Source organism: Camelus dromedarius, chromosome 14 (assembly GCF_036321535.1).
Source record: "Camelus dromedarius isolate mCamDro1 chromosome 14, mCamDro1.pat, whole genome shotgun sequence".
NCBI classification, from domain to species: domain Eukaryota; kingdom Metazoa; phylum Chordata; class Mammalia; order Artiodactyla; family Camelidae; genus Camelus; species Camelus dromedarius.
The window spans coordinates 63,362,949-63,388,445 of record NC_087449.1 but is presented as its reverse complement, the minus strand read 5'-3'; the positions used below and the strand labels follow the sequence as shown (position 1 = coordinate 63,388,445).

At 51.8% G+C, this 25,497-nt stretch overlaps 1 protein-coding gene across 1 annotated transcript in view; it reads left to right on the top strand.

Annotated features, from left to right (window-relative positions):
* DISP3 (dispatched RND transporter family member 3) overlaps positions 1 to 25,497 on the top strand; it is a 48,568-nt gene that overhangs the window by 20,504 nt on the left and 2,567 nt on the right. The window contains exons 3-19 of the mRNA XM_031464054.2: positions 177 to 396; positions 7,767 to 7,903; positions 8,816 to 8,950; positions 9,376 to 9,536; positions 10,686 to 10,825; positions 12,446 to 12,594; positions 12,833 to 12,994; positions 13,962 to 14,123; positions 16,075 to 16,188; positions 17,012 to 17,148; positions 18,312 to 18,496; positions 20,389 to 20,519; positions 20,597 to 20,769; positions 21,753 to 21,879; positions 22,399 to 22,544; positions 24,546 to 24,705; positions 25,274 to 25,387. Of these exons, the coding sequence (XP_031319914.2) occupies positions 177 to 396; positions 7,767 to 7,903; positions 8,816 to 8,950; positions 9,376 to 9,536; positions 10,686 to 10,825; positions 12,446 to 12,594; positions 12,833 to 12,994; positions 13,962 to 14,123; positions 16,075 to 16,188; positions 17,012 to 17,148; positions 18,312 to 18,496; positions 20,389 to 20,519; positions 20,597 to 20,769; positions 21,753 to 21,879; positions 22,399 to 22,544; positions 24,546 to 24,705; positions 25,274 to 25,387 (2,553 nt within the window). The remainder of the gene's footprint in view (positions 1 to 176; positions 397 to 7,766; positions 7,904 to 8,815; positions 8,951 to 9,375; positions 9,537 to 10,685; positions 10,826 to 12,445; positions 12,595 to 12,832; positions 12,995 to 13,961; positions 14,124 to 16,074; positions 16,189 to 17,011; positions 17,149 to 18,311; positions 18,497 to 20,388; positions 20,520 to 20,596; positions 20,770 to 21,752; positions 21,880 to 22,398; positions 22,545 to 24,545; positions 24,706 to 25,273; positions 25,388 to 25,497) is intronic.

The following is a 25,497-nucleotide window of genomic DNA, read 5'->3' as shown; positions in this document are numbered from 1 at the left end:
TTTCTGTACATCATCCCTCTGTCCTGTTAGGGACAGTTGGAGGCAGCCCAAGCTGCAACAATTTCCTAGCTCCTTAGAAAGCAGGTGAGGTGTTGAGAAGGGCCGGATGACCTTGACGGAGGGTTGGTGGGAGCAGACCCACTGAGCTCCTTGGGCCCCCACCCCTGCTTCTGCAGGCTCCCTAGAGCTGGCTATGACTCACCCTGAGTTCTACTGGTACGTGGACGAGGGCCTCTCTGCAGAAAACCTCAAGAGCTCCCTCCTGCGCAGCGAGATCCTCTTTGGAGCACCCCTGCCCAACTACTACTCGGTGGACGATCGCTGGGAGGAGCAGCGGGCTAAGTTTCAGAGCTTCGTGGTCACCTACGTGGCCATGCTGGCCAAGCAGTCCACTAGGTAGGAGGTCCAGCTGCATCCCGTGTGTGCCTGCCCTTGTTTGTACCAGGAAAGGGCTGTATTAGGGTAGGGAATTGGTTTCCAGGTGCTTCTTTCTCATAAATCCCGGATCCCCTTCCCAGCAACCTTTTTCCCTAGGAAATCTTTCTGTTCAAATCGGGGGCAGAGCCAGATACATCCTCATCATCACTCTGACAGATGAAAGGACACTTTTCCTGATCAGGGTTAATGGTTAGTGAACAGACAACTTTGGAGGAACTTCTGCCCAGGAGGTCTTGGGTATTGATTTTCTCCTGTGATGGTGCGAGAAGGCTTTCTGGAAAGTGTATTGACCAGGGAGTAAGGAGTTCCTCTCTACCTCTACTATCCAGGGAGACAGTGGGCAAGTCACTTCACTTTGCTGGGCTGCTGTTGCTGGTAAAATGGGGATGCTGAGCCCTGCTACCCATCTGCAGTCAGTAGGAGGAATGAGCTAAGAGAGACGTGAAAGAGCTTTAGGGCAGTGGGTACTTTGATTGTCCTCCAAACCTTGGGGTGTGCGTCTCAGAATATAACTGGGCCCCTCCCCACCAGCAAATTGGATAGCTCATCTCTCAGGCCTGCGGGGCAATAACTCCAATGCCTCTCTGTCTCCTGCCCTGGCAAGACAGCCCCTGGCACAGGAGGACTCGTTCTGTCTGAAATACCCTTGTTCCTTTATTGAGCAACTACTGTAATAATCAGAGCTAACATTTACTGAGTGCCTAGGCTGCGCCACACACTATCCTAAGCCGTTATGCACCATCTAGCTTAATTCTTACACCAACCCAGTGAGGGAGCTGCTGTTCTGATTATCTTCACCCTACAGTTGAGGAAGTTGAGGCACAGTACAATTAAGTAAGCTGTCCAAAATATTAATCCAGAGCCCTTACCCTGTATGTTTTTACACCAGTTGCTGTGCTAAGAGCATGCCCCTAGCCCTGCTTCATTGCCAAGCAAACCTCTGTTCATCCACTAAGATCCAACCTGGCCAACTTTTCCTTGAGGCTGCATTCAATGACAGGCCTAACCATTTCCATAGTCCCTGTCCTCCTGCATGAGGGAGGCAGGAAAGATCATACACAGGCTTTGGAGTCAGATACATCTGGGGTGAGGTCCAAGTCACTCCACCTAACTATGGGAGTTTCAGCAAGCTGTTTCACCTCTCTGAACTTGTCACTCTGTATTTTAGTTTTTTAATTCCATGTCACTCAAAGTGCAACTCTTGAATCAGCAGCAGCATCACCTGCGGACTTGTTAGAAATGCAGAATGTTGAGGTTTTTCCCAGACCTACAGGCTTTGCAGGGGACTTGTTTGCAAGCCTGAGGAAGGTCTGATTTAATGGTGTCTCTGTGAAGTGCGAGTTTGCTGAGGACGGGGATTGCTCCTGCTTCCCTTCTATAGGCCTAGCCCCTGGCACTGTACCAAGAATCTCCTACTAGAGATCTGTCTAGGGGACGGGTAAATGGATGGATGGGTGGGTGGATGGGTGGGTGGGTGAATGGATGGATGAATGGTTGGAGGTACCCCAGGGAAAGGTACTTGGCTGGTTTGGGAATCCAGGTTGGCTGTGGAAGGATCTTCAAGGTTGTAGATACCAACAATTACCTCTGCTTAATGTGTTCAGCTGCTGAGACAAAACCCCTGTCCTGGGTGAAAAAAAAAAAGCCTCTCTTCCCTCTTCCATCTCCCAAGAGCTTTATAGGAGTGGTGACAACCAGGGCCCCTGTAGACTTGCTTTAGTGCCTTCTTTTGGATTAATAAAAACCTTTTTATCAGTCTATTATTAGTTACCCGAGAGATGGCACCTTGATTTATTACAGAATAATACAAATTATCACTTTTACTATTTCTCTGATAACACTGGAATCTTAGAACTCATTCATTGCATTTATACCCCTTCAGGCTTTTTGCATTTTTGTTGCATGTATTTTAATTCTATGTACATTTTAAACCTCATAAGACATTACATTGTTATTTTACTGAGTCAGAATCCATTTATATTTACTCACATATCTACATTTTCTGTTGCTCATCATTACTTTCTGCAATTTCATGTTCCCCTCTGGGATCATTTTCCTTGTCTCTGAAGAACTCTCTTTAGTATTTTTTTTTTTTTTAGTGCAGGTTTGCTGGTGATAAATTCTGTTTTGTTTGCCTAGAAGGCATCTTTATTTTACTTTTATTTTTGAAGTATATTTCTGTTGGTATGGAATTATAAATTTGCAGTTATTTTCTTTTAATACTTTAAAGATGTCAATCCATTGTGTTCTGACTGCCATCATTTTTGGGGAAATGTCAGCTGTAAATCTTTTTGTTGCCCCTTTGAATGATTGCCTTTTTTTTTTTTCCCCTCTAAATGCTTTTAAGATTTCTCTTTGTCTTTGGTTTCAGCAATCTTACTATGATCTGTGTCAGTGTGGCTTTCTTTATATTTGTTCTGCTTGAGGTGCACAGAGCTTCCTGAATCCATGGGTTTATAACTTTCATCAGTTTTAGGGATTTCCTGGCTACTATCTCTTCAAATATTGCTTCTACGTCGTTCTCTGTCCCCTCTCCTTTTAGGATTCTAATTACACAAATGTTAGATATTTTCAGAGTACCATATGTTTTCTTTTTTTATGAATATGATAAAGAGGTAGGAATTGGAAAGGTAAGCTGAAGAATCTGGGTAATTAGCATGCTGCTTTCTACATTTTTTAAATTTAATTTTTTAATACAACTTTTAAAAGTTACACTCTATTTACAGTTATGACAAAATATTGGCTATATTCTCTGTGTTGTACAGTACATCCCTGTAGCCTCTCTTACACGAGTGCTATGTGTTTTCAATGCTCTTTTCCAGGTTTTTCTTTTCTATCTTTTCTTTCCGTGTTTTGCTTTAGATGTCCCAGTTCACTGATCCTGTCTTCTGTTTTTTCTGTTCTGCCATTTAACATCTATTGAGATTTCAGTGTTAGCATTGTGTTTTTCTACTGAGAATTTTCAATGATTCTTTATTATAGACTTAAGTCCCTGGTGAAATTTTTCATTATATATGTTTTGTTCATATTCTCCTCTCTATCCTTCTTAAGGATATTAAGTTATTAGGTTATTTTGGATAACTTGTGGATTTGTTTCTGTGGTCTATTCTTTCACTTGGTTTTTGGTCATGTGGTTCTGCCTGTGTGTATGCCTGGTAATTTTTATTGAGTGATGAACATTATGTATAAAAACATAGAAGTCCAGATGATGTTATTCCTTCCAGAGGTTTATCCTTCCCTCCACTAGGCAGATGGAGTTGTGGCTGATCACCTTAACACAGTCAGCAGTTTGAGGCTGGTTTGCAGTCCTGTAAAGTCTCAGCCTACTTCTAGTTTGCCCTTGGTTCTCCAGGATTTTCAATTGAGAGCCTGGTGTGTTCTGCAGAGCCTCTTACCCTGACAGATTCCAAACCCTAATTTTTGTCTCTCAAATCTGAAAATATGTCTACTCTGCTTTTTCAGAGGCTTTCTGCTTAGGATTTTAGCCTCATACACCACACAGCCCCAGTATTTGGCAAAAGTGCTGAGGAAGAAACTGGCCTTCTGCTATGCTTGTCTGCAAGTTTCTGCCCAAAGCTCTGCTAGTTTTCCTGACTTCCAGCCTAGCTTTTCAGCCTCCTGCCTGTGTTCAGAATCAGCAAATGCCTCCAGGGTAAATGTAGCTGTAGAAGGGAAGCTTAACTTTTGTAGGTTTGTCCCTTTCTGGAGTCTTAGCCCACTAGTTCTTGTTGCTTCAGGAAATCTCAAATGTCATCAAACAGATGATTTCTCAATTTTATCTGATTTTTAGCAGTTCTCTAGGCAGGAATACTGGTCTTGCATGAGACTATTCCATTCTCCTTGAGAGTAAAAATTTGAGCCTGTCTCTTTTTATAGTCAGTAATTAAAACAGGACCTAGAATCTAGAAGGTATTCTGTAAATGCTATATGAATGAATGAATGAATAAACGATTGATTGAACTTTCTGTTTTCTATTCTAGTGAAAGATCAATTAACCCATTTATTTCAACAATGTAGATAATCCAAAGATTTTTTCTACTTGGTTTTTAAATGTCCTGTTCGGTTTTTTTAAATAGCTTTATAGAGGCATAATTGACATATTACCAACTGCATATACTTAAAAGTTTATAGTTTGATTAGTTTTGACCCATGTATACACCATGAAACCTTTACCACAATCAAGATGGCAAAGAGATCCATTACCCCGAGAAGTTTACTCATGTCCCCTTGATAATCACTCCATCCTGCCTCACCTTGCCTTCCCACTGCCACCCCAGGGACCGTTTTCTGTTTCCTATCACTATATATTGGGCCCTTATTATCTTTGAATATCTATAGAAATTATTCCTTTATTTGAACATTTATAGAAACTATAGTGATGTCATCTTTTTTATATGTGTCTTTTCTCTTTTTTTCATGATCAGTCTGGCTAGAGGTTTGTCAATGTTATTGATCTTCTAGAAGAACTGGCTTTTGGCTTATTGATTTTTCTTTATTGCCTTTCTGTTTGTTTATTTACTTATGCTCTGATCTTCATTATTTCCTTTCCTCAGTGTACTTTCTATGTAATTTTCTCTTGTTCTGCTTCCTTGCAGTAGAAGCTAAAATCATTGATTTGAAAGCTCTCTTTTTTTCTAATATAAGTGTTTGTTTCTCTAAAATTGCCCTTCTAAGCATTGTTTTAGTGCATCCCACAAATTTTGACATGTTGTGCTCTCATTTTCATTCCATTCAAAATAGTTTCTATCTTCTCTTTTGATATTTTCTTTGATCCTTGTATTATATTTAAAATGTGTTAGTGTCCAAATATTTAGGAATTTCCCAAATGTTGTTTTGTTGCTAATTTTTACTTTAATTCTACTGTTGTCTGAGAACATACTTTATATGACTTAACTTATTCTAAATTTATTGAGTCTTGTCTTATGATCCAGAATATCATCTGTCTTGCTAAGTGTTCCCTGTGCACTTGAAAAGAATGTGCATTCTGCTATTTTTTGGGTAGGGTGTTCTATAAATGTTAATTAACTCAAGTTGGTTGATTGTGTTGTTCAAGTCTTCTGTATCCTTACTGATTTTCTGTCTAATTGTTCTAGCAATCATTGAGAAAAGGGTTTTGTAGTGTCCAGCTACAATTGCAGGTTTATCTATTTCTTTTTTCCTTTCTATCAATTTTTGCTTCGTGTATTTTAAAGCTCTATTATTAGGTACAGAAACATTTAGGACTGTTGTATTTTCTTGATGAATTGACCCATTTACCATTTTTAAATTACTTCCTTTATCCCTAGTAACATTCTTTGTTCTGAAATTTACTTCATTGTTTTTAATATAACCACTCCAGCTTTCTTTTGAGTCACATCAGCATGGTATAGCTTTTTCTATACTTTTGTTTTTAACCTACTTGTGTCTATATTTAAAGTGAGCTTCTTGTAGGCAGCTGGGTCCTGTTTTTTTCAATCTAATTTGACTATCCCTGCTTTTTAATTGGGATTTTTAGACCATTTACAGTTGATGCAATTATTAATATGGTTTGACTTAAGACTATTTTATTTTATTCTATTTGTTGCATATATTCTTACTTCCCCTTTTCCTCTATTTTGCCTTCTTTTGGACTGAAAGTTTTTTATCTTCCATTTTATTTCCTTTGTTGGTTTTTTAGCCATAAATGTTTAGTTTAGGGGTTGCTTCAGGGGTTATAGTAAACATCCTTAACTTATCAGTGTACCTTCAAATTATGTTAAACCACTTCACATATAGCTTCATGAATAGTGCACCACCATTTCTTTCCTCCTGGCCTTTATGCTATTGTTGTCATACATGTTATTTTCATATATGTTACAAACCCCCACACTACGTTATTTTGTTTGTTTAAATGGTCAGTTATCTTTTTTAAAGATTTACATAAGTAATAAGAAATTTTTATATATTTATTCATGTTGTTACTGTTTCTCATCCTTTTTATTCCTTTATGTAGATGTGTATTTCCATCTATTATCATTTTCTGAGGGGAGAATATAGCTCAAGTGGTAGAGCACATGCCTAGCATGCACAAGGTCCTGGGTTCAATCCGCAGCACCTCTTCTAAAAATAAGTAAATAAACCTGATTACCTCCCCCCCTAAAAGAACAAACAAACAAAAACATCATTTTCCTTCCTTCTCTTATAGTGCATGGATATTGGAGATGACTTCTTTCAGCTTTTGTATACTGAAAAAGACTTTATTTTGCCTTTGATTTTGAAATATATTTTTGCTGAGTATAGAATTCTGGGGTGACTCTTTTCCCAGTAGGTAAAGGATCTTGCCTCAACATCCTCTCACTTGCATTATTTCTGAAGAGAAATCTGCTGTCATGCTTATTTTTGTTTCTCTATGTGTAATGAATCTTTTTTTTTTTTTTTTTTTTTTGCTCAGGCTGCTTTTAAGATTTTCTATTGGTCACTAATTTTGAGCAATTTGATTATCATGTGCATTGTTGTAGTTTTATTCATTGCTTGTGTGTGTGTGTATTTGGGGTCAATTGCTCAAGTTTTTTGAATCAATATGTTTATAGTTTTCATCAAATCTGGAAAATTTTCAGCCTCTTTTGAGAAGTCCAATAACCCATATATTAGGCTGCACTGAGGCCTGGAAACTCTCACAAACCAGGAAGTCAGGGTAACCATAGGGCCCATCATGTTTCTCATCTCTCAGAGATCATCATTCTCTTTGGTGTCTCATGTCCAGGGTCTTGTTTCATATATTTTCTCATTTGGGGGTTAGTTTCACTGGGAGGGTAAATCTAGATTTCATCTTGTTCCTCCTTGGCCAGAAGCAGATCTCACTCCTGTTTGTATTTTAAAACTCCACTTGACCAGCTTGTTATGTTTTTCTTATTAAGAATAACTTCAGCAGGGAGTATAGCTCAAGTGGTAGAGTGTATGCTTAGCATGCATGAGATTCTAGGTTCAATCCCCAGTACCTCCATTAAAAAAAAAAAAGAATAAATTCTGTTAGATGCACTCTGAGTAACAGTGTAAAACTGAATATCTGGAAGCTGGTTTGAATTTTGAATTTTGCTGTGAATAATTGAGAATTGGAAGATGACATAGAATTTGGCTATAATTGATTATTATCTGTGTAGAGCAGTGGTCTCAACCTCACTGATCATTCAGTCCCACCCCAGACATTCTGATTTCATTTGTCTAGAGTATGGCCTGGACATCAGGATTCTTGGTAGCCCTCAGGTGATTGTAATGTACAGCCAAGGTAAAGAGTGTCTGGTGAGGTGGATGGCTCCTGGTCCTCCTCCATCTCTGATCCACTCCATCTTTCTGTGCCCTCCCTCCCCCAGCAAAGTCCAGGTTCTGTATGGGGGGACAGACCTCTTTGATTACGAGGTACGCAGAACCTTCAACAACGACATGCTCCTGGCCTTCATCAGCAGCAGCTGCATTGCCGCCCTCGTCTACATCCTCACCTCCTGCTCAGGTAGGGCTTCTCTGAAGGCCCCTCATGGAGCCAACCCCTTCTCTCCTCCCAGTGTGCTTCTCTCTGTCAAAGCCTTCCTGCTCAGGAATGCCAGAACTGGTCTTAAATCTGCCATGCCAGACCTGGCGAGGGAGGGGTGCTCAGACAACACCTAATCCCAGGCAGGTGACTGAGGTGCAGTGGCAGGTTGGACCATACCTGAGGGCCCCCACCACAAGGACCTCCCACAGTTGAACCTTTTGCCCTTTGACCATCTTCTTGCCGATAACCTTGCTAATATGTTTTGGGGGTTCTGGAGTACTGGACACCTTACAGATTATTCTGTAGCCTGTTTTTTAGTCCCAGGTCAGCTGCCTTTAGTCCCCCAGTTCACTTTTCCACTGCCACCTCCCCATGTGCCCTGGCTGCTTCTTTCTGCATATACAGCAGGTACTCTGTATTGCCCAAGTGAGTGAGAGATTGGTCATGCCTTCAAAACTGGAAAAGACATTCGTTCATCAATGTAACAAATACTAATTGGGTACCAACTATGTGCCAGATGCTCTAAGGTGCTAGAGATCTAGTGGTGAACATCACAGACACACTTCCTACCTCCATGGAACCTTTAGTATACTGGGGTGACAGATTATTAAATATATAACAATTCCCTACTGGCACTTGGGGTAAGTTCGGCAAAGATGAGGGCCCATGAACAACCTGACTTGCTCAGAAATGCCTTCGTCTGCCACTCAGGCCTCCTGCCCAGCCCCTTCTCTGGACGTAGAGAACTGCGCTGGGCACAGATGGGGTGGTGAAGGCACTCCTTGGGGATGGGGGTATGTGGGGCAGGACGCAGCAGGGGTCAGGGACACTGAAGGAGTGTGTTCTGCTGGGTCCCCCCACTTTATCCCCTCTGCCCCTTGCCCTGCCCAGTGTTCCTGTCCTTCTTTGGGATTGCCAGCATTGGCCTCAGCTGCCTGGTGGCACTCTTCCTGTACCATGTGGTCTTCGGTATCCAGTACTTGGGCATCCTCAATGGGGTGGCTGCCTTCGTGATAGTGGGCATTGGTGAGTTCCCTCCATCGCCATGGCAATGGGCCTCCCACTGGGGAACTCTGTTCCCGGAAGAGTCTTCTTCCAGGATGCAAAGACTGGCTTCCATGGGGGCTCCAAAAAGTCCCCTCTCAGACCTCAGAGACTTGGAGTTGGGGTGGGGGGTTGGTAGAGTATGAGTGGTGGGTGATCCTCTTCATATTGTGGGTGAAGCCCCCAAGAGGTGGAAGGAGCAGGCAGGCATGCTGGTTGGAGGTTAAGAACAGTGGGAAAGGTGGGAAGGAGGCTAAGATTTGGAGGAAGGGGCCCAGTTCTGGGGAGGGGATAGGGCCAAGGAGCATTGAGGGTGGGGCTTGGATTCTCAGCCCAGGTTGGGTCTGACCCTGGGGACAGCAGAGTGATCCTGAGCCACCCGGCTGGCCCGGGACCCCCTCCCGTAGGCGTGGACGACGTCTTTGTGTTCATCAACACCTACCGCCAGGCCACCCATCTGGAGGACCCGCAGCTGCGGATGATCCACACCATCCAGACGGCGGGCAAGGCCACCTTCTTCACCTCCCTGACCACGGCCGCCGCCTACGCGGCTAACATCTTCTCCCAGGTGGGAGACCACCCTCTGCCCCTGTCTGGCCTCCTGTTCCTCCCATGCACCCCTGGCCCCTGATCTCTGCTCTTCCCTCACCCCTTCTCTTGTGGCCACACCAGTCTGTGCCTCAAGGTACTTTCCAGATCCCTAGAGGTTTTGTTACTAATCACCATCACCAGAACTTAGCAAATGGGAACATGATAATAATACAAATAGTGTTTATCATTGATGCTCAGTAATAATAATCTAGCCTCTGCCCTGAGGGTTGTTTGGCAATTTCCAAAGGTCCCAGAGCTGTCAGTGGTGAGCCTGCCCGAGTCTCCTGGGCCCTGGTCTGGGGCTCTCTCCCCCCAACAGCTCCACACCACATCGTCATCCCTACGCTGACTTTCCTCTTGCTGGCCCCACACTCCTTCAAGTCTTCGGCCATGGCTGTGGTGCTGACAGAACCTGAAAGGCAGTGAGCCTGCCTGAGTCTGAGAGTTTTTATGACCCGGGCTGAGTATCTCATCTAGAAACCACCTGATGCTTTGGGATTCTCCAGGCCTTCCTAGAGAGCCACACCCAGAAAACAGGCAGAGCTGGGTTCAGACCCTACTGTTGCCATTTTCTGGCTGTGTGGCCTTAGGCAGGTTGCTTAACCTCTCTGAGCCTCACTTTCCTCATGTGTGGATCATCAGGGACTGAAATGAGATGGTGTGAAAGCATTCTGCAAACAGTGAAGGCTCTTCTGCTTGTCGGCTGCAGCTGCCTTCTGACACTATGCCACACACCCACTCCTCCTGGGCCCAGCCCCCCTGTTCCCATCAGGGTGGCTTTCTCTCCCTTCCCCCTCACTACCTCATGGCCCACTCCAACAGGGTGTCTCCCTCTGTCCTCATATAAGGGCAGTTACGGAACGCTTGTTCTGTGCCAGGTACTGTTCCGGGCAGAGGGCTGCAGCAGAGACCAGAGGTGGGACTTTTCCTCCCCTCCCATGCCCTGAGCACCAGCCCTTGCCCTCTGATGCCCTCCTAGGCTAGTGTCTCCATTCCAGCAGCCCCGGCCTCCTCATCCTGCCTCAGCCTAGCGGTTCAGGGTCCTGTGCCTGTCTGCAGAGTCCCCAGGCTCCCTGGGCTCCAGGCCTGCCAGCCCCACATCCCCCCTCTATCTCTCCATTGCCAGATCCCGGCCGTCCACGACTTTGGCCTGTTCATGTCTCTCATCGTGTCCTGCTGCTGGCTGGCTGTGCTCTTCACCATGCCCGCTGCCCTGGGCATCTGGAGCCTTTACATGGCACCGCTGGAGAGCGCCTGCCAGACCAGGTGAGCTGGGCCAGCGGAGGGGCAGCGGGCCATGTCCTCCTCTCACTGAATATCCGTAACAGGACTTGCGGGCCACTCAGCACAACACCCTCTCTCCCAGAAGCCTTGTGATTCACTATTGAGCACCTTCTGTATGCCCAGTCCTGTGGTAGGAAGCGAGAAACCTGTCTGGTAGTTCTATTTGTGGTCACCTACTGTGTGCTGAGAAGTGGGCAAAGCACTTTTGTACAAGATCTTACTGCCTCCCCTCCAAGGAGCTGGGACCTCTTATTTCACCCATTTTACAGACAGTGAAACAAAGGCTTGGAGAGGTTGGGCAACTTTTTCAAGGTCACCCATTTAACAGGCAGCAGAGCTAAGATTTAAACCCCATAATCTGACTCATAATCCTACGCTCTTAGCCGCCAGGTTAAATGTCCTCGGGGTTCCCTCCTTTGGGGGAGGAACAATTTTTAGACACAGCGGGCCCCATGCAGAGTTGAATGGATCGGTGCAGAGCTGCTGCTGAAGGTGGAGGAGTTGGGGTCTCATGGGCCATGGACCAGGTGGCCTGGGGAGGGAGGGATGGTCAGATGGAATCTGGCCCTGGTGATAGCCTGGGTTGGGAGCACTGAGGAATGATGGAGGGTCTGGGCTCGGGGCAGGGCACACAGAAGCAGAAATGTCAGGGGTCCATGACAGTGTCCACCTGAGCCAAGAAGGGTCAGGAAGGACATGAGAGCCCAGCAAGGAGCCCAGACTTGGGCCTAGGATGGACTCCTCAGCTCTTCTCCTCACACTCCCCTTCAGGGCATCATGGCTGGTGGCCCGGGTTGGGCCCTGCACAAGGGCACTGTGGCTGAGGCACAGCCCTCTGCACTGTGGACATTCAGATTTGACTATTTCTATGACTGTTTTGTGACACAGAAGCAAAGTATCTTGGGTAAAGGGCTTTTTTTCCTAACCTCTACGAAGACACCAACCAAGGCCCACCCCACCCTGCCCCCGAGTCTGGGGCAGTAGACACAGCAGTTGTCCCAGTTCTGGGCTCCGGCCTCAACCTCTTTGCCTGGCAGCTGTGGAACCTTGGGCCTATTACTTAACCTCTCTGCATCTCAGTTTCCTGTTCTATAAAATGGGTACATATAGTCCCTGTAAGGACCGAGAGCATCCGCACGGGGCTCCAGCTCACTGCCTGACACAGCACTCCTTAAGTTTGCGCGTTATTCTTGTTCCCAGTCCCTAGGGCAAGCCCTGTCTCCCCCACATTCCCTCCAGCCGAGGCCTCAGCTGTGTCCTCAGCCCAGCCCCGCTCCCCGTTTCCCAGGGTTAGGGCCCCAGGGCCGCACGACAGCGGAGGTGTGATTCCCCTGCTTTGGTCTCAATGTGTGGACAGCTGTGTGTTGTCACCCCTCTTCCTGGGTAACGGCTGCTGTCACCATTTGTCTCCCCGGAGGAAGAGTGGCACCTGAGGGCCCTGGAGAGATGGCACTGGAAAGGAATCGGGCGCAGGAAGTCTGCGCTACATGTCCTGTGTGAGATGTCAGCGGCGGCGGGGTGCCTGGGCTCACGTGGAGCCGGGGTCTTGCCCACCCTCCCTGGACACCCAGGACTCTCGCCTCTCCCCTACTCACTCCACAGCTGCCACCAGAAGTGCGGCCGCAAGAGCTCCCTGCACTTCCCCGGGGACATGTTTGCCGCTCCTGAGCGGGCCGGGGGCGGCTCCGCGCAGGGCCCCATGCCCTACCTGGATGATGACATCCCCTTGCTGAATGTGGAGGAGGAGCCAGGTGAGAGCTGGCGCCGGCCTGCCCCGCTGAGCCTGGCGAGACCCAGGGCCTGCCTCACGGGGAGGTTGGTTTGTCAGGATGGTTTGAGGACAGGCTGGGCTAGAGGCGGGGGCTGGATGAGAGGGCCGTGGGGCTCCCCATCAAGCATTTGAGCTTCCCTGGAGAGGACCGAGACCAGGGTGGGCTTTGACCCGTGTCTGGGCCAGGCCTCTGATGGGCCCCTGCTCTGCCCTGGCAGTGTCGCTGGAGCTGGGAGACGTGTCCCTGGTGTCTGTGCCCCCCGAAGGCCTGCAGCCAGCCCCCGACACGGGCAGCCGCGGCCAGCTCATTGCCCAGCTGCAGGAGCTGCTGCACCACTGGGTCCTGTGGTCGGCTGTCAAGAGCCGGTGGGTGATTATGGGTAAGCGAGCTCTCCGTTCTCCTTCCCCCCTTCTCGAAGCTTCTCCCCAGTGCCTGAGGCATGGGGACAGACCCCCACTCCAAAGAACAGGCAGGCATTGGGAATCCACCCCTGTCCTGCTAGTGAGCTAGAGGTCAGAGACCTGGGCTGGTGGCCCTCACTCTCTCTGAGCCTCACCGCCTTCCTGAGTAGAACAAAGCTGGTCCCGCAATAGCTGTTGCTTGCTGAGCTCCCGCTAAGTGCCAGCCCCATGCTGGGCAGCAGAGCTCAGTGCTTGGGCTCTGGAGTTAGACCGGCTTGGCTGGGTCGGAATCCTGATTCTGCCACATACAAGCAGTGTCACCTTGACTGTGCCATTGGGTCTGAGCCTTAGTTTCTTATAGTATAACTGAGGATAAGAATAGTGTCCATAGAAAAAAGAATTAAAAAAAAAAGAACAGTGTCCGTCGAATAAGGCAGCTGTGAGGAATGCTATCGGGCATGTAAAGAACTTAGCTCCGTGCGTAGCATGCAGTAAGTGCTCAATAAAAGTTAAGTGTTGTTGTTGTTGTTGTTGTTATTATTATTATTATTATTATTATTATTATTATTATTATTATTATTATTATTTTTATCACTGACTGTATTTAGGGCTGTGTCAGATCAGGTGGATGTGCTGGCTCTTTATAAACTGGTAAGGGCTCTGAGTGGTGGCTGATTCTTGTCTAGAAGGAAGCTTGTAGCTTATAGTCTAACCCCCCAAGTGATGCACATAACAACCAGCCCCTCTCCCCGGAGGACTGACCCCCAGCAGCCTCTCTCAGAGGCTGGCATGCTGGGCCTCTGCCCACTCCCTTGGGACAGCCTCTCCTCCCCCCTCGCCCCTCCCCATAAAGGGAGCAGCTCTTTCCCAGAGCTCTGGAGGCCCCAGCTGTGAGTGTGCCTCCCGGGCCCCAGCCCTGCCTAGCATGGCATCCTTTCCTCGCAGGCCTCTTCGTCTCCATCCTCATCCTGTCCCTGGTGTTTGCCAGCCGGCTCCGCCCTGCCAGCCGGGCCCCACTGCTCTTCCGGCCCGACACCAACATCCAGGTGCTGCTGGACCTCAAGTACAACCTGAGCGCTGAGGGCATCTCCTGCATCACCTGTTCAGGTGAGGGTTTCCAGCCAGGGTGGCCCTTGCGGGACCCTTCCTTCTTTGTAATCCAGATCTCAAAGACGAGAGATGGGACATTTAGGCTCCCCATCACTGCGTAACCTCAGGCAAATCACTCCACTTCTAAGCCTCAGTGTGCCCACATTTCATTAAACAAATACTTCGTGGGTGCCAGCTGTGCTGGTGCTGGGGAGACCCCACTGGGCAGTACAGGCTTCCTGAGCTCAGGGAGTTTGTTCCACTGCCGGGACAGGCCATATAATAGTAGATCTGAGCTGTGGTGGATGGAAAGCAGGGTGCCTGGGGAGCTCAGCATCATGGAAGTCTTCCTGGAGGAGGGAATGTCTAAGCCAAAACTTGAAAAATGGGAAGAACTTAGTCTCTGAAGGGGTAAAAGGGAAGGAGTTTTCCAAGCTGCGAGAGGAGAAGAGGAAAGAGGTCTGGGCAGAGGGGAGCACTGGAGGTAGGAAAGACCGGGACCAGCTTCGAGAGAGGTGCTGTGTGGTTAGAGATCCAGCGTGAAACCTGGCTGGGAGACCAGGTAGGAGGCTGGTACAGTCACCTAGATGAGAGATGGCGGGGGCTGGGGCCGGGGCCAGCGTGGCCGATGGTGGCGGCGAAGTCAGGAGGTTTTTAGGAGACAGAATCCGTAGAACTTAGTGACGGAGTGCATGCGCAGGATGAACAAGGAGGTGAAATAAAGACATCTCCTCGCCTTCGTCTGATCCAGGTCGTCATCTTACAGAGGGGAGCCTGAGGTCAGGGCTGGGGTGGGGGAAGTCAACCCAAGGTCATGCGGCTTTGCCGGGTGGTTAGAAACCAAATGAGAAGACGCCTGGGCGAGTGCTTCCAGCTCCTGGGGGAAGCCCCGCTGACTGCTGTAACTGCCTTTATTTAATTAGGGTGGTGTTCAGATTAACCTGGCCTTCCCCCGGTAATGGCATTAGCCAGATGCATGATAATCAACTGCAGCTCAGAGAGGTGCCCGAAGAGCCCCTCCTAATTTGGAGGCAGCCCTGGCCACGTCCCCTGCTCCTTTCCCGCATGCCTGGGCATCAAATCCCACTCCACTCTCGCTGCCGCTACAAATCCTCCCGCCATCCCTCGGGGCTTGGAGGAAAAAGCCATGTCTGCTCCCACTACACAGACAGACAAACCCCAGGATGATCCTGAAGTTCCTGGAAACATCTGTAGAAGGGCCAAGACCTCAGCCAGAGTCCAGCCCCCAGCCCCTTGCATCTCAGCCTCTGAACTGCCTCTTAAAGGGACCCCTTCATTTTGTAGCCAAAAGAGCTTCAGCCTTAGGTGTGGACAAGACCCATCCTGATGGGGCCCTGCCTCTCACTTCCCCTGCAGGTCCTGTTCCCTCCCTGAACGTCTGCTTGCTTCTCTGTCAAATGGGGTTAAGAATAATGACCTCTTAGGATTATTGTGAGGATTAAATTTTTGAAGATGTTAAATTCCTCTCATTAAAAAACAAAAACAAACTAAAAAACCACCACGTTTGGTGCAAAACGGGAGGTCTCCCCTCATCTCTGCTTGTTGATAACATGCCGTTTCTAATTTTTCCTGTTTATTGAACATTTTTCGTGAGCCAGACACGTTGCTAAGCACATGAGATGTGGTATCCCATTTGGGCCCTCGGCCCGCCTCTGGAGGCACCCCTTTGACAGAAGAGGGAGATGGGACGTGATGAGGTTGCGTAGGGAAAGCTTCAGAGCGTCTTTCTCTGGGTGGGGCTGGCAGGTGTCTTTCTTTTGCCTTAAGAGTCTTGTAAATTCAACATTTGGTGTTTTTTCAGTTCCATCTAGTTTCATGCAGACCCCTGACACCAACCCTTTCTCAAGCTGGGGGCCCTGGGTCCTGTGTCCCTGGGGTCATCACTGTCCTAGCCTCTGCAGGGCCCTGCCAGGGAGGCCCTTCTGTCCCTGACATGGCGTGGGGGTAGGTCTGTTCCAGGAGAAGCCCCACAGCCTGCAGAACAACATCCGGACATCCCTGGAGAAGAAGAAGCGGGGCTCAGGGGTATCCTGGGCCAGCCGGCCTGAGGCCACCATGCAGGGTCAGTAGGGAGCATGCGCTGACTGGGTGGGGGTATTGGGAGGTCCTGCCTGGTGCAAGGGTGCAGGGACCTTGTGGGGAGAGAGGATTAAATCCAATCTTTGATTCTTATTAGAGAACAAAATCCTGTGTTCTTGGGTCACTATGGAAGGGTTGGGTGGGGGGGTTGAACTGGAGGCCCTTGCCTGTCGTCCCACCAGCTCTCGGCCAGAACAATGGGAACCCGTCCTGCCACTACCCCAGTCTGGACTGTGGTGCCCCATAAACCTGCCTTGTGTGCCAGATCCGTCCTGAGTATCGGGGGGAGGGCTGGGGCGTCCTGAACGCTTATCCCTTCTGAGTTCACCATTGGAGGTGGGACGCTGGGATATATGTGGGAATTAACCCTTGTCGCCCCATGGTCATTGTCACCCCTTCTGTGCCCACCATTGTCATCACCAGCATGGCCCCACCAGTCACACGGGGCTCCCCATCATTAACACCACTGCCACTACCATAGCCCCACACTGGCTCAACTTCACCATGACTTCGCCATCCTCATCACTCCCTCCACCTGCACTGCCACCCCATCGCAGGGACCACCGCCACCTCCACCTCCACCTCCATCTATGCCACCACCCTACCCCAATGTCCACTGCCAACGACCTTTCTCCCATCATTGCCCTGGGCTTGATCCAGGAGAGGGGCAAAGCCAGCATTTGGAGATGAGCCCAAGGTTGGGGCTCAGCTCCTCGGTCAGCAGAGCAGAGGGTGGGCTGCTGCAGAATCAGGGGAAGCCAGTTGAGGTGATAGTCATCCCTCCTTCACCTCTCGTTTGTCCCTAGACGCCCCAGGCATGGTGTATGTCTCCAAGATGAAGAGCAAAGGCCACCCGGCTGTCTACAGGTTCTCCCTCAATGCCAGCCTACCTGCCCCTTGGCAGATAGTGTCTCCTGGGGACGGGGAGGTGCCCTCCTTCCAGGTGAGCGGGGCTGTCGGGAAGTTAGTCACCGCTACTGGGGAGGGGCCCCTCAATGCTGCACTGGTGGGCACTGACCATGTCAGGGGCGGGGACAGGGTCTGTGAGGATGTAGCTGCTACAGGCAGATGAGGACCCTCTCCCGCTGTCAGCCAGGTCAGTGACAGGGACCCGCAGAGTGGTGAGAGCACAGGCTTCTGAGGCATCCAGACCTGGGTTCAAGTCCTGGCACTGCCATTTATTACCTGTGTGTCTTTGGGAAGATGACTTAACCTCCCTGAGCCTCAGTTTCCTCATCTGTGAAATGGGGATATGAAAAGTACCAGCCAGGGTTGTTGGAGATACATGAGGCAAGGTTTGTGTGTTTTGTAACATCTGGGGTGTAGTAAATGCTCAATAAATGGGAGCCACAGTTAGGCTGTTGACCTTGACAACTGTTCCCGCACCTCAGAGAAGGGCCTCCGAGGGCCAGACCAGGCCTCCGGCTTTTCCCTCTGAGGAACCATTTGTGTTTCTTTAACATGTTACACCCCCTGGGTGACCATTGCGCCTGTCCCCTTATTTGTTCAGGGTTTATATTTCCATCTCAGAGATGGGGTGTGTGAGGCATTTTCTGACCCTGACCTTTGCACTGCTGTCCTACTGCCCGGAAAGCTTTCCTTCCCTCTTAATGCACGGCCGATGCCCCAGCCAGGTCTCAGCATGAGTGTCACCTCCTCCCAGAGCCCTGTCCTGGCCATCCCTCTCAGCTTGCCCTCCTCTTCTGCTGCCTGTTCATCCTGTGTCTTATCCTGATATTTAATTCAAAGCCCTTACAAGAATCTGAAGCCATCATAGTTGGCAGCTCACAGTGGGCAGGGACCAAACCCATCTTGCTCACTGCTGTATCCTCAGAGCACAGCTCAGGCCTGGCCCGGAGTAAGTAGATCCTCAGGTGAAGGAAGGACTGAGGCTCAGAGAGAGAGAGAAGGATTTTCCCCATCTTTAAACTCGAACCCAGGCCTCCTGAGTCTCTGCTCGGTGCTCTGTCCCCCACTTTGGGGGCTGAATTGGGGGCAGGGTGCGGGGAACACTCCGAGGAGGGAGGGGACAGAGCCTGAGGCCGGGCCCAGGCTGAGGCAGCCTCCCGGAGTCACCTGTCTTGTCTCTGTCAATCCACTGCTTAGGTGTATAGAGCGCCTTTTGGTAACTTCACCAAGAAGCTGACCGCTTGTATGTCTACAGTAGGGCTGCTCCAGGCGGCGAGCCCCTCCCGCAAGTGGATGGTGACGACCTTGGCCTGTGACGCCAAGCGGGGCTGGAAGTTTGACTTCAGCTTCTACGTGGCCACCAAGGAGCAGCAGCACACCCGGTAACCTTGCAGATAAGCCAGTTTCTACCAGCCCGCCCCCCCCCCACCTCACCCCCAGTAAGAGATGTCAGCAGGAACCTTTAAGAAACCCATGTCCATTTCCACGCGTTTGTTCAGACAGTTCCCTGCCTGGGACTGGGGAGTGGGGAACACTGAGATGACAGGGCCACGATCTGCTCCCATCTGCCACTGTCCCTCTGGGTGGCCCCGCAGGATGCATGGCAGCCATCTGGCTGCCCTTCAGCACACCCAGCAGTTCCCATCACAGAACTTCTGCATTTGCTGTTCCCTTGGCCTAAAATGCTCTTCCCCAGCTCCTCATGTGATTGACTTCTTCTCAAGATTCAGGTCCTTGCCCAGAGGTACCCTGCTGGGAGAGGCTGCCCCTGACCAGAACACCCGCCCTGTCTGAAATAGCCATGCCTGGTCTCTCCCTGGGTGTCACCCCTCTGCTCTCCTTCCAGCTCCCATCACCACCTGGAGTCATACTGACCTACTGGTCCTCAGGAGCACGTAGGCATCCTGCAGCGGTCACCTCGACTGTGGCCCCTACTGTATCCCCAGCCCCCGGCCCAGTGCCTGGCACAGAGCGGGTGCTCAGTAAACACTTGCTGAATGAGTGAATCAATGAATGAATGACTGAGTACACTCTGCATTCCTCTCCAAGGCGCTCGCCACACACTCAATCTATATGATTAATTCGGAAGATACGTATTTAATGATCCCCCGCCCTCGGATTGTGGGGTGGCAGGAGAGAGACCATCTCTGTTCTATTTACCTACTGCATACGCACACCCTGCCTAGTACCGGGCATGAAGTCAGTGCCCCAAAACGCGAGTGACTGCATTCTGTGCCTCAGGGGTCTCCGAGCCAGCTGGGGGCATCCTTCCCCAGGTTTCTTCCCCCACGTTCTGGCCGCTGAGGCTGTGTTAGCGGAAGATCTGCTCTTTCCTCCATTCGTTCGTTTAACAAACCTTCAGCACGACTGTGAGCCGGCCCAGGGCTAGTGCTGGGGACGGTAAACAAGACAGATGTGGCTGCTGCCCTCGGGCTGACCAGTGGGAGACAGCAGCTAACAAGTCAAGCACAACGTCATTACAAACTACAATACGTGCTCTGAAAGAAACAGCTCACTATCGTAGTCCAGAGAATGGCAGTGCGGGGCCGGCAATGGGGACAGGGACGTGGTCTCTGACAGGGCCTGGCCTCGGGGCATTGAGCACCCACACCAGGCTGAACTCCTCTTGGGACGGGGCTGTGGTATGGAGGTCCAGGGATGACCAAGAGGGCTCCTTGGGCCCTTCCAGCCTGGCACACCTTGGCACGGCAGTGAGGGTCCCTCTGTCTGCCCTCCAGGGCTGGGCTCCCTCTGCACATACACAATAGCCACTGGGGTCTGGCTGCCTGGGTGAATTTAGAAAATTCTAGAAAGAACCTTGAGATACATCAAGTCCCATGGTGAATAAGCTGACTGTGAAATCCTTTCCTTAAACAGAATCTTGAGGCTCTGTGACTGTTCAGGTTACAGCAGGGCAGGGGGCTTCTGAGCAGTGACCCACACCCCACCCAGGATGGCCCTGGGGCCCCTCTGAACTCTTGCACCCCCTGGAGGACAGTTTGGAAACTGCTGGTCTCCTCCACCCTTCATGCCACAGGCAAGGAGACAAACAGAGAGGGAAAAGGGGAGGGCGTTAAGCAGAGCCATGTGGTGGGACTAGATTAGAACAGGTGTCCAAACCCCAGCCCTGAACCTACAACCAAATCCCTGCACTGGGGGAGCCCAAGTCCACCCTCCGCTCTCTTCCGGCCCCTGCACACGGCCACGTTTGCCCCACCTCCCCAACTCCTCCCAGCCTTCCCGGCCTCAGTCCCGGCCTCCTTTGCCTCCACAGGAAACTGTACTTTGCCCAGTCCCACAAGCCCCCTTTCCACGGGCGCGTGTGCTCAGCACCTCCCGGCTGCCTGCTCAGCTCCAGCCCCGATGGGCCGACCAAAGGCTTCTTCTACGTGCCCAATGAGAAAGGTACCCGCGGGGAAGCTGCAGTGGGGCCTTGGGAGGCTGGGTCCCACCTGCCCATACAGCTGTGACTCCCTCTGCAGTGCCCAAGGCCCGCCTCTCCGCCACCTTCGGCTTCAACCCCTGCGTGAACACAGGCTGCGGGAAGCCGGCGGTGCGGCCGCTGGTGGATACAGGGGCCATGGTCTTCGTGGTCTTTGGCATTCTTGGTATCAACCGCACGCGGCAGGTGGACAACCATGTCATCGGAGACCCGGTACGTGGGCCCACATTGGGCAAGTGCCAAAGGGCCCAACCACACCAGGCTTGCAAACAAGTACTAGCCCAGAGGCCACCACCCCAGCTCCCCACACTCCGTCTTGGCTCCTTGACTGCTCACCTGGCCCATTCAGGTCCCCCATGGGCCCCTGGGGTACCATTTCTCTTGAAGGCTAAGCCTGGTTGAGCTCTTAAAATCACCCAGGAATCTGGGGGCAGTGGGGCCTGACCATCAGCCCCGCATCATTAGGGCTGGAATGGAGGTGAGAATACAGGTGCATAAAGCCTTTCCGTCCTCCTCCTCCTCCTCCTCCTGCAGGAGGCCCTCCCTGTGCCCACGGCCCTTGCTGCACGCCTCGGCCGTGGTGCCGTCTGCTCGGTCTCTCCCCTTGTGCATGTTTGTGTCCGGTGCTGGGCCCTTGGGCAGTGGAGGGGAGAGGAGCTGGTGGAGCTGTGAGTGGGTCTCTGCCTGGCACGTGATGGGTACTGAGACGTGGGGGAAAGACCGCAGCCGTAGGTACAGTTGGTCATAACCCCTGCCTTGGGAAGTCAGCCCAGCTGAGCATACAGGGTTTCAGACACAAAGTAATTCAGGAGCCAGGTGGAGTCAGAGGATATCGGCTCAATCCTGACCATGAGTCTGCAGGTGTTCAGGGGAGGGTTGGGGAGGTGGCGGGAAGAGAAGACAGATGCTCAAGGACAGGTAGGATTTGCCTGTGCAGAAGGAGAGGGGAAAGCAAGCAGCCCAGGTGAGTGCGTTGTGAGTAAAAGCAAGGGGGGGGGGAGGGGAGACTGAGGGGCCCACGCGGGGGGGCAGTGAGAGAGCAGAGGTGCTACTGGGGGCAGGACCCTGGGCGACCAGGCAGAGGGTTCCGAGGGCTGGCAGTGGGAGCTGCGGGAGGTTCCTCCCCAGGGGTGGGACCCGGAGCTGAGTTCCTGACTCACTGAGCAGCTGCACTGGCATGTGTCTCCTTGGGAAAGGGCAGCGTCATCTACGACAGCAGCTTTGACCTCTTCAAAGAAATCGGGCACCTATGTCGCCTCTGCAAAGCCATCGCAGGGAACTCGGAGCTGGTGAAGCCGGGCGGGGCGCAGTGCCTGCCCTCAGGTGAGTGGCGAGTCAAGGCTGGACAGCCCTGAGGATACACGTGCCAGGCGTCGGGGTGTCTGCAGACACGTGTCTTTGCTTGAACGTGTCCACACTGGGGTGAGGGGTGTGCGAATCTTCCAGATGAGAACAGACTCGGGCCTGAAGGTGAACTGGCACAGAGCCGCCCATGCATGGGGAGGTGTGCGGTGTTCAGGGGAGCACCCGCAGGAGGAGCTTTCCCAAAATTGGGAGTGAGGAGGGGCTGCTCCTCCAGCAATAACCTGGGTCACTCCAGGCTCTTCCTGAGAGGGCACAAGGTGTCATTTTCCACCCCAGTGGCAGATGGTGATGTAGGTCTCTCAATGACGTTGCCAGTGGTTCTAGACACTTTTTAAACTAGGAGGTTGGGGGAGGGGCGTGTACCCCTTGCACACTCACACCCAGATGGGTGAGTGCACGTGTGCATGTGGGATCGAGGGGAAGGGGTGCTCCCTTCCCAGGTCCCCACCCCGACCACCTCTTGCCCTTCTCCCACAGGCTACAGCATCTCCTCCTTCCTGCAGATGTTGCACCCTGAGTGCAAGGAGCTGCCCGAGCCCCACCTGCTCCCAGGGCAGCTGTCGCACGGGGCTGTGGGTGTCAAGGACGGCCGTGTGCAGTGGATCTCCATGGCCTTCGAGTCGGTGAGCCACGGGTGGGCCACCAGGCGCAGGGCAGTGTGCTGACCTCACAGAGTGTGCTGTCACCACCGGTCCCCTCAACCCAGAGCAGATCAGCAGGGTTGCTCTTCTGAGGGGATACTGAGGCCAACAGGGGTGAAATTGTTTGCCCAAGGTCACAGGGTTAATGAGCGTCAGCTTCAAGTGCTGACCACTGAGCTCGGCCTTTCTGTCACATAAGATGCCCGCCAGCTGCCAGCACCCTCCCTCCCTAACAGCCCAGGGTCCATATGGTTTTGCAGGGGCAGGTGACAGTCCAGGATGCTCCCCTCTGTCCCTGTGAGGGGCCAGGTTCTGGGCCACAGAACCCACTGTGCTGGGCCCCCCCAAGACAGATTAGAAGCCAGGGGACGGGCCATCCCACACCTCACTGCCTCCTCTCTCACCCCTGACACTCCCTGGGCTCTGCCCAAGGAGGCACCCATGCAGACACACGTGTGCGCACACCCGCATCCCCGACCTGGGCCTCGCGGGCTCGCGGCCCTGGCGCTTCACGCTGTGAGGCCTGCTGAGTCTGCCCCTGCTGCCTCTGTGCTGAGCCCCGGGGTCCAGTCCGTGCTCCGATCTCCCTGTGCTCTGTGTCCTCGAGCAAGCCACTCGTCCCCTCCAACCTCTAGTTCCGCCTCTAAAGAATAGGGTTACAGGTGCCTGTGTGCCCTCTGGCCGTCATCAAGAAGCTGTGGTGAGATCGCTCCCCTGAAGGCCTTCAGGGACAAGAATAAGGTGGCAAGTGGGCAATTCTTGTTCTCTGGTCCCTGCCCTGCTTTCCTTCCCGCCACCTGTGCCACTCAAGGCCCGAGCAGCCAAACCGCCAGCCACCACGGGGAGGACCCAGACCCCCCTGAAGCCCACAGAGAGCCCCAGGCTAATGCAGACACCAGTTCAAAGCCCAGGCAGTTTTAAAAAATTGTGTTAAAATACACATTAAAAAACTGACAATCTTAACCATTTTAAGCACATAGTTCAGTAACATTAAGCATCTTGACACTGCTGTGCAGCTGTCACCAACGCCCATCTCAAAAGCTTTTCATCTTGCAGAACTGACACTGTCCCCATTCAACAGACTCCCCGTTCACCTCCTCCGGCCACCACGCTCCTTTCTGTCCACATGGATTTGACTGTTCTCGGTCCCTCACACACAGCATGGTCTTTTTGTGACTGGTTCATTTCACTTAGCATAACGGCCTTCAGGTTCTTCTATGTTGGCGCCCGTGTCCAAATTTCCTTCCTTTTTAAGGCCGAAGCCGCAGGCAGTTTGAGAGAGGAGAGAACCCGCACTCAGGCTCCTCCGCACAACAGAACATCACCTCCCAGCTGACCCCACCAACACGCAGACCCACACGTGCGCAGACTTACCCTAAATTAGCTTGTGCTCAGGCAGAGCAGAATTGGACCAATGAGGTCACATCTATGACAGTTTTAGAGCAGGGCTCCATGAACCAGACGGGCCACCTGCCCTCCTAAACTTGCAGTCCAGCCCAGGAGATGGGCAGTTTGCCAGGCAGCAATGAGAACTCTGATGCGGAAGCACCAAGGGCTCGCAGAGCCCAGAGGATTCCGGTCTTGGGGCATCCAGGACGGCTTCCTAGAGGAGACGGAACCCTAATGAGCCTTGAAGGAGGAGCAGGAGCCGGCAGTGCAGGCAGAGGGAACAGCATGGGCAGAGGGCAGCTGGGGGCTCTGGGAGCTGAAGCTGGTTCTGTTGGGAAGGGACAGGGACTTTGGTTGTACCAGGATCTGCTGCCGCTGTGAAAGTCACGCGTGCACCCAGAGGCTGGTGGAGGTGGTCTTGGATGGGGTCACCCTCCACCCCCACCCACACAGCACACTCCATTTGCAGGTGGTGGAGGGCCGGCTGCTGCTGTCACAGAGCAGACTAGCCGTCACCAGGGTAGGGTGATAGGCCCCCCTTGCCCCACCCCTACCCCAGCCGTCCACCCATCTCACTGGCTCATGTCCCCACAGACCACGTACAAGGGCAAGTCCTCCTTCCAGACCTACTCAGACTACCTGCGCTGGGAGAGCTTCCTGACGCAGCAGCTGCAGACGTTTCCCGAGGGCTCGGCCCTGCGCCACGGCTTCCAGACCTGCGAGCATTGGAAGCAGATCTTCATGGAGATCATAGGCGAGCGGCAGCCCAGCGCCCCTACCCCCGGGTCTCGGCAGGGCGGGCAGTGGCAGCAGGGGGCATGGGGAGGTGACCTGGGCAGCGAGGACCTGGCCTGTCTCAGCCATACTTGTCTTCTCAAGTCTGGCCAAGAGCCCTGGAGAAACTGGGATGACAGTGGCCGGGAGCACCAATCAGAAGCCAGAGTTGGGGGCCCCACCTACGCAGGGTCATCAGGCCCCCTTCTCTGATCCTGAATTTCGCCACCTAAAAAGTCATGGTAATGGCCATGATGACAGCTCTTTGTCCTTGGGAGCCCTTCTGGAGGCCAGGCGCTTGCTGAGGCCTGACCTGTGTTCTCTCTTTAAACTCCAGACAAGGCTATGGAGTAAGTACTGCTATTACCCCCATTATACAGATGAAGAAATGGGGGTTCAGAGAGGTCAAGTGGCTTACCCAGGGTAACACAGCTAGCTGTGACAGCGCCCATCTGTGTAGCCCCAGTACCTTTGAGCCATGGGGAAGAGGGGGTGAGGGGTGCCCCGTGGTGCAGCCCAGCTGAGGGCCCTCTCCTGTCACCTTCCAGGGGTGCAGAGCGCCCTGTACGGTCTGGCCCTCTCCTTGCTCATCTGTGTGGCTGCGGTGGCCGTGTTCACCACCCACGTGCTGCTCCTGCTGCCCGTGCTCCTGAGCATCCTGGGTATGTGGGCCGGGAACCAGGAGTGGGCAGGGTCTCCCTGATGGCCTCAGGTCAGCCGGTTTCTCTCCACACTTAAGTGTCCCATCTCTTCAGCCTTCCTGAACACCCCA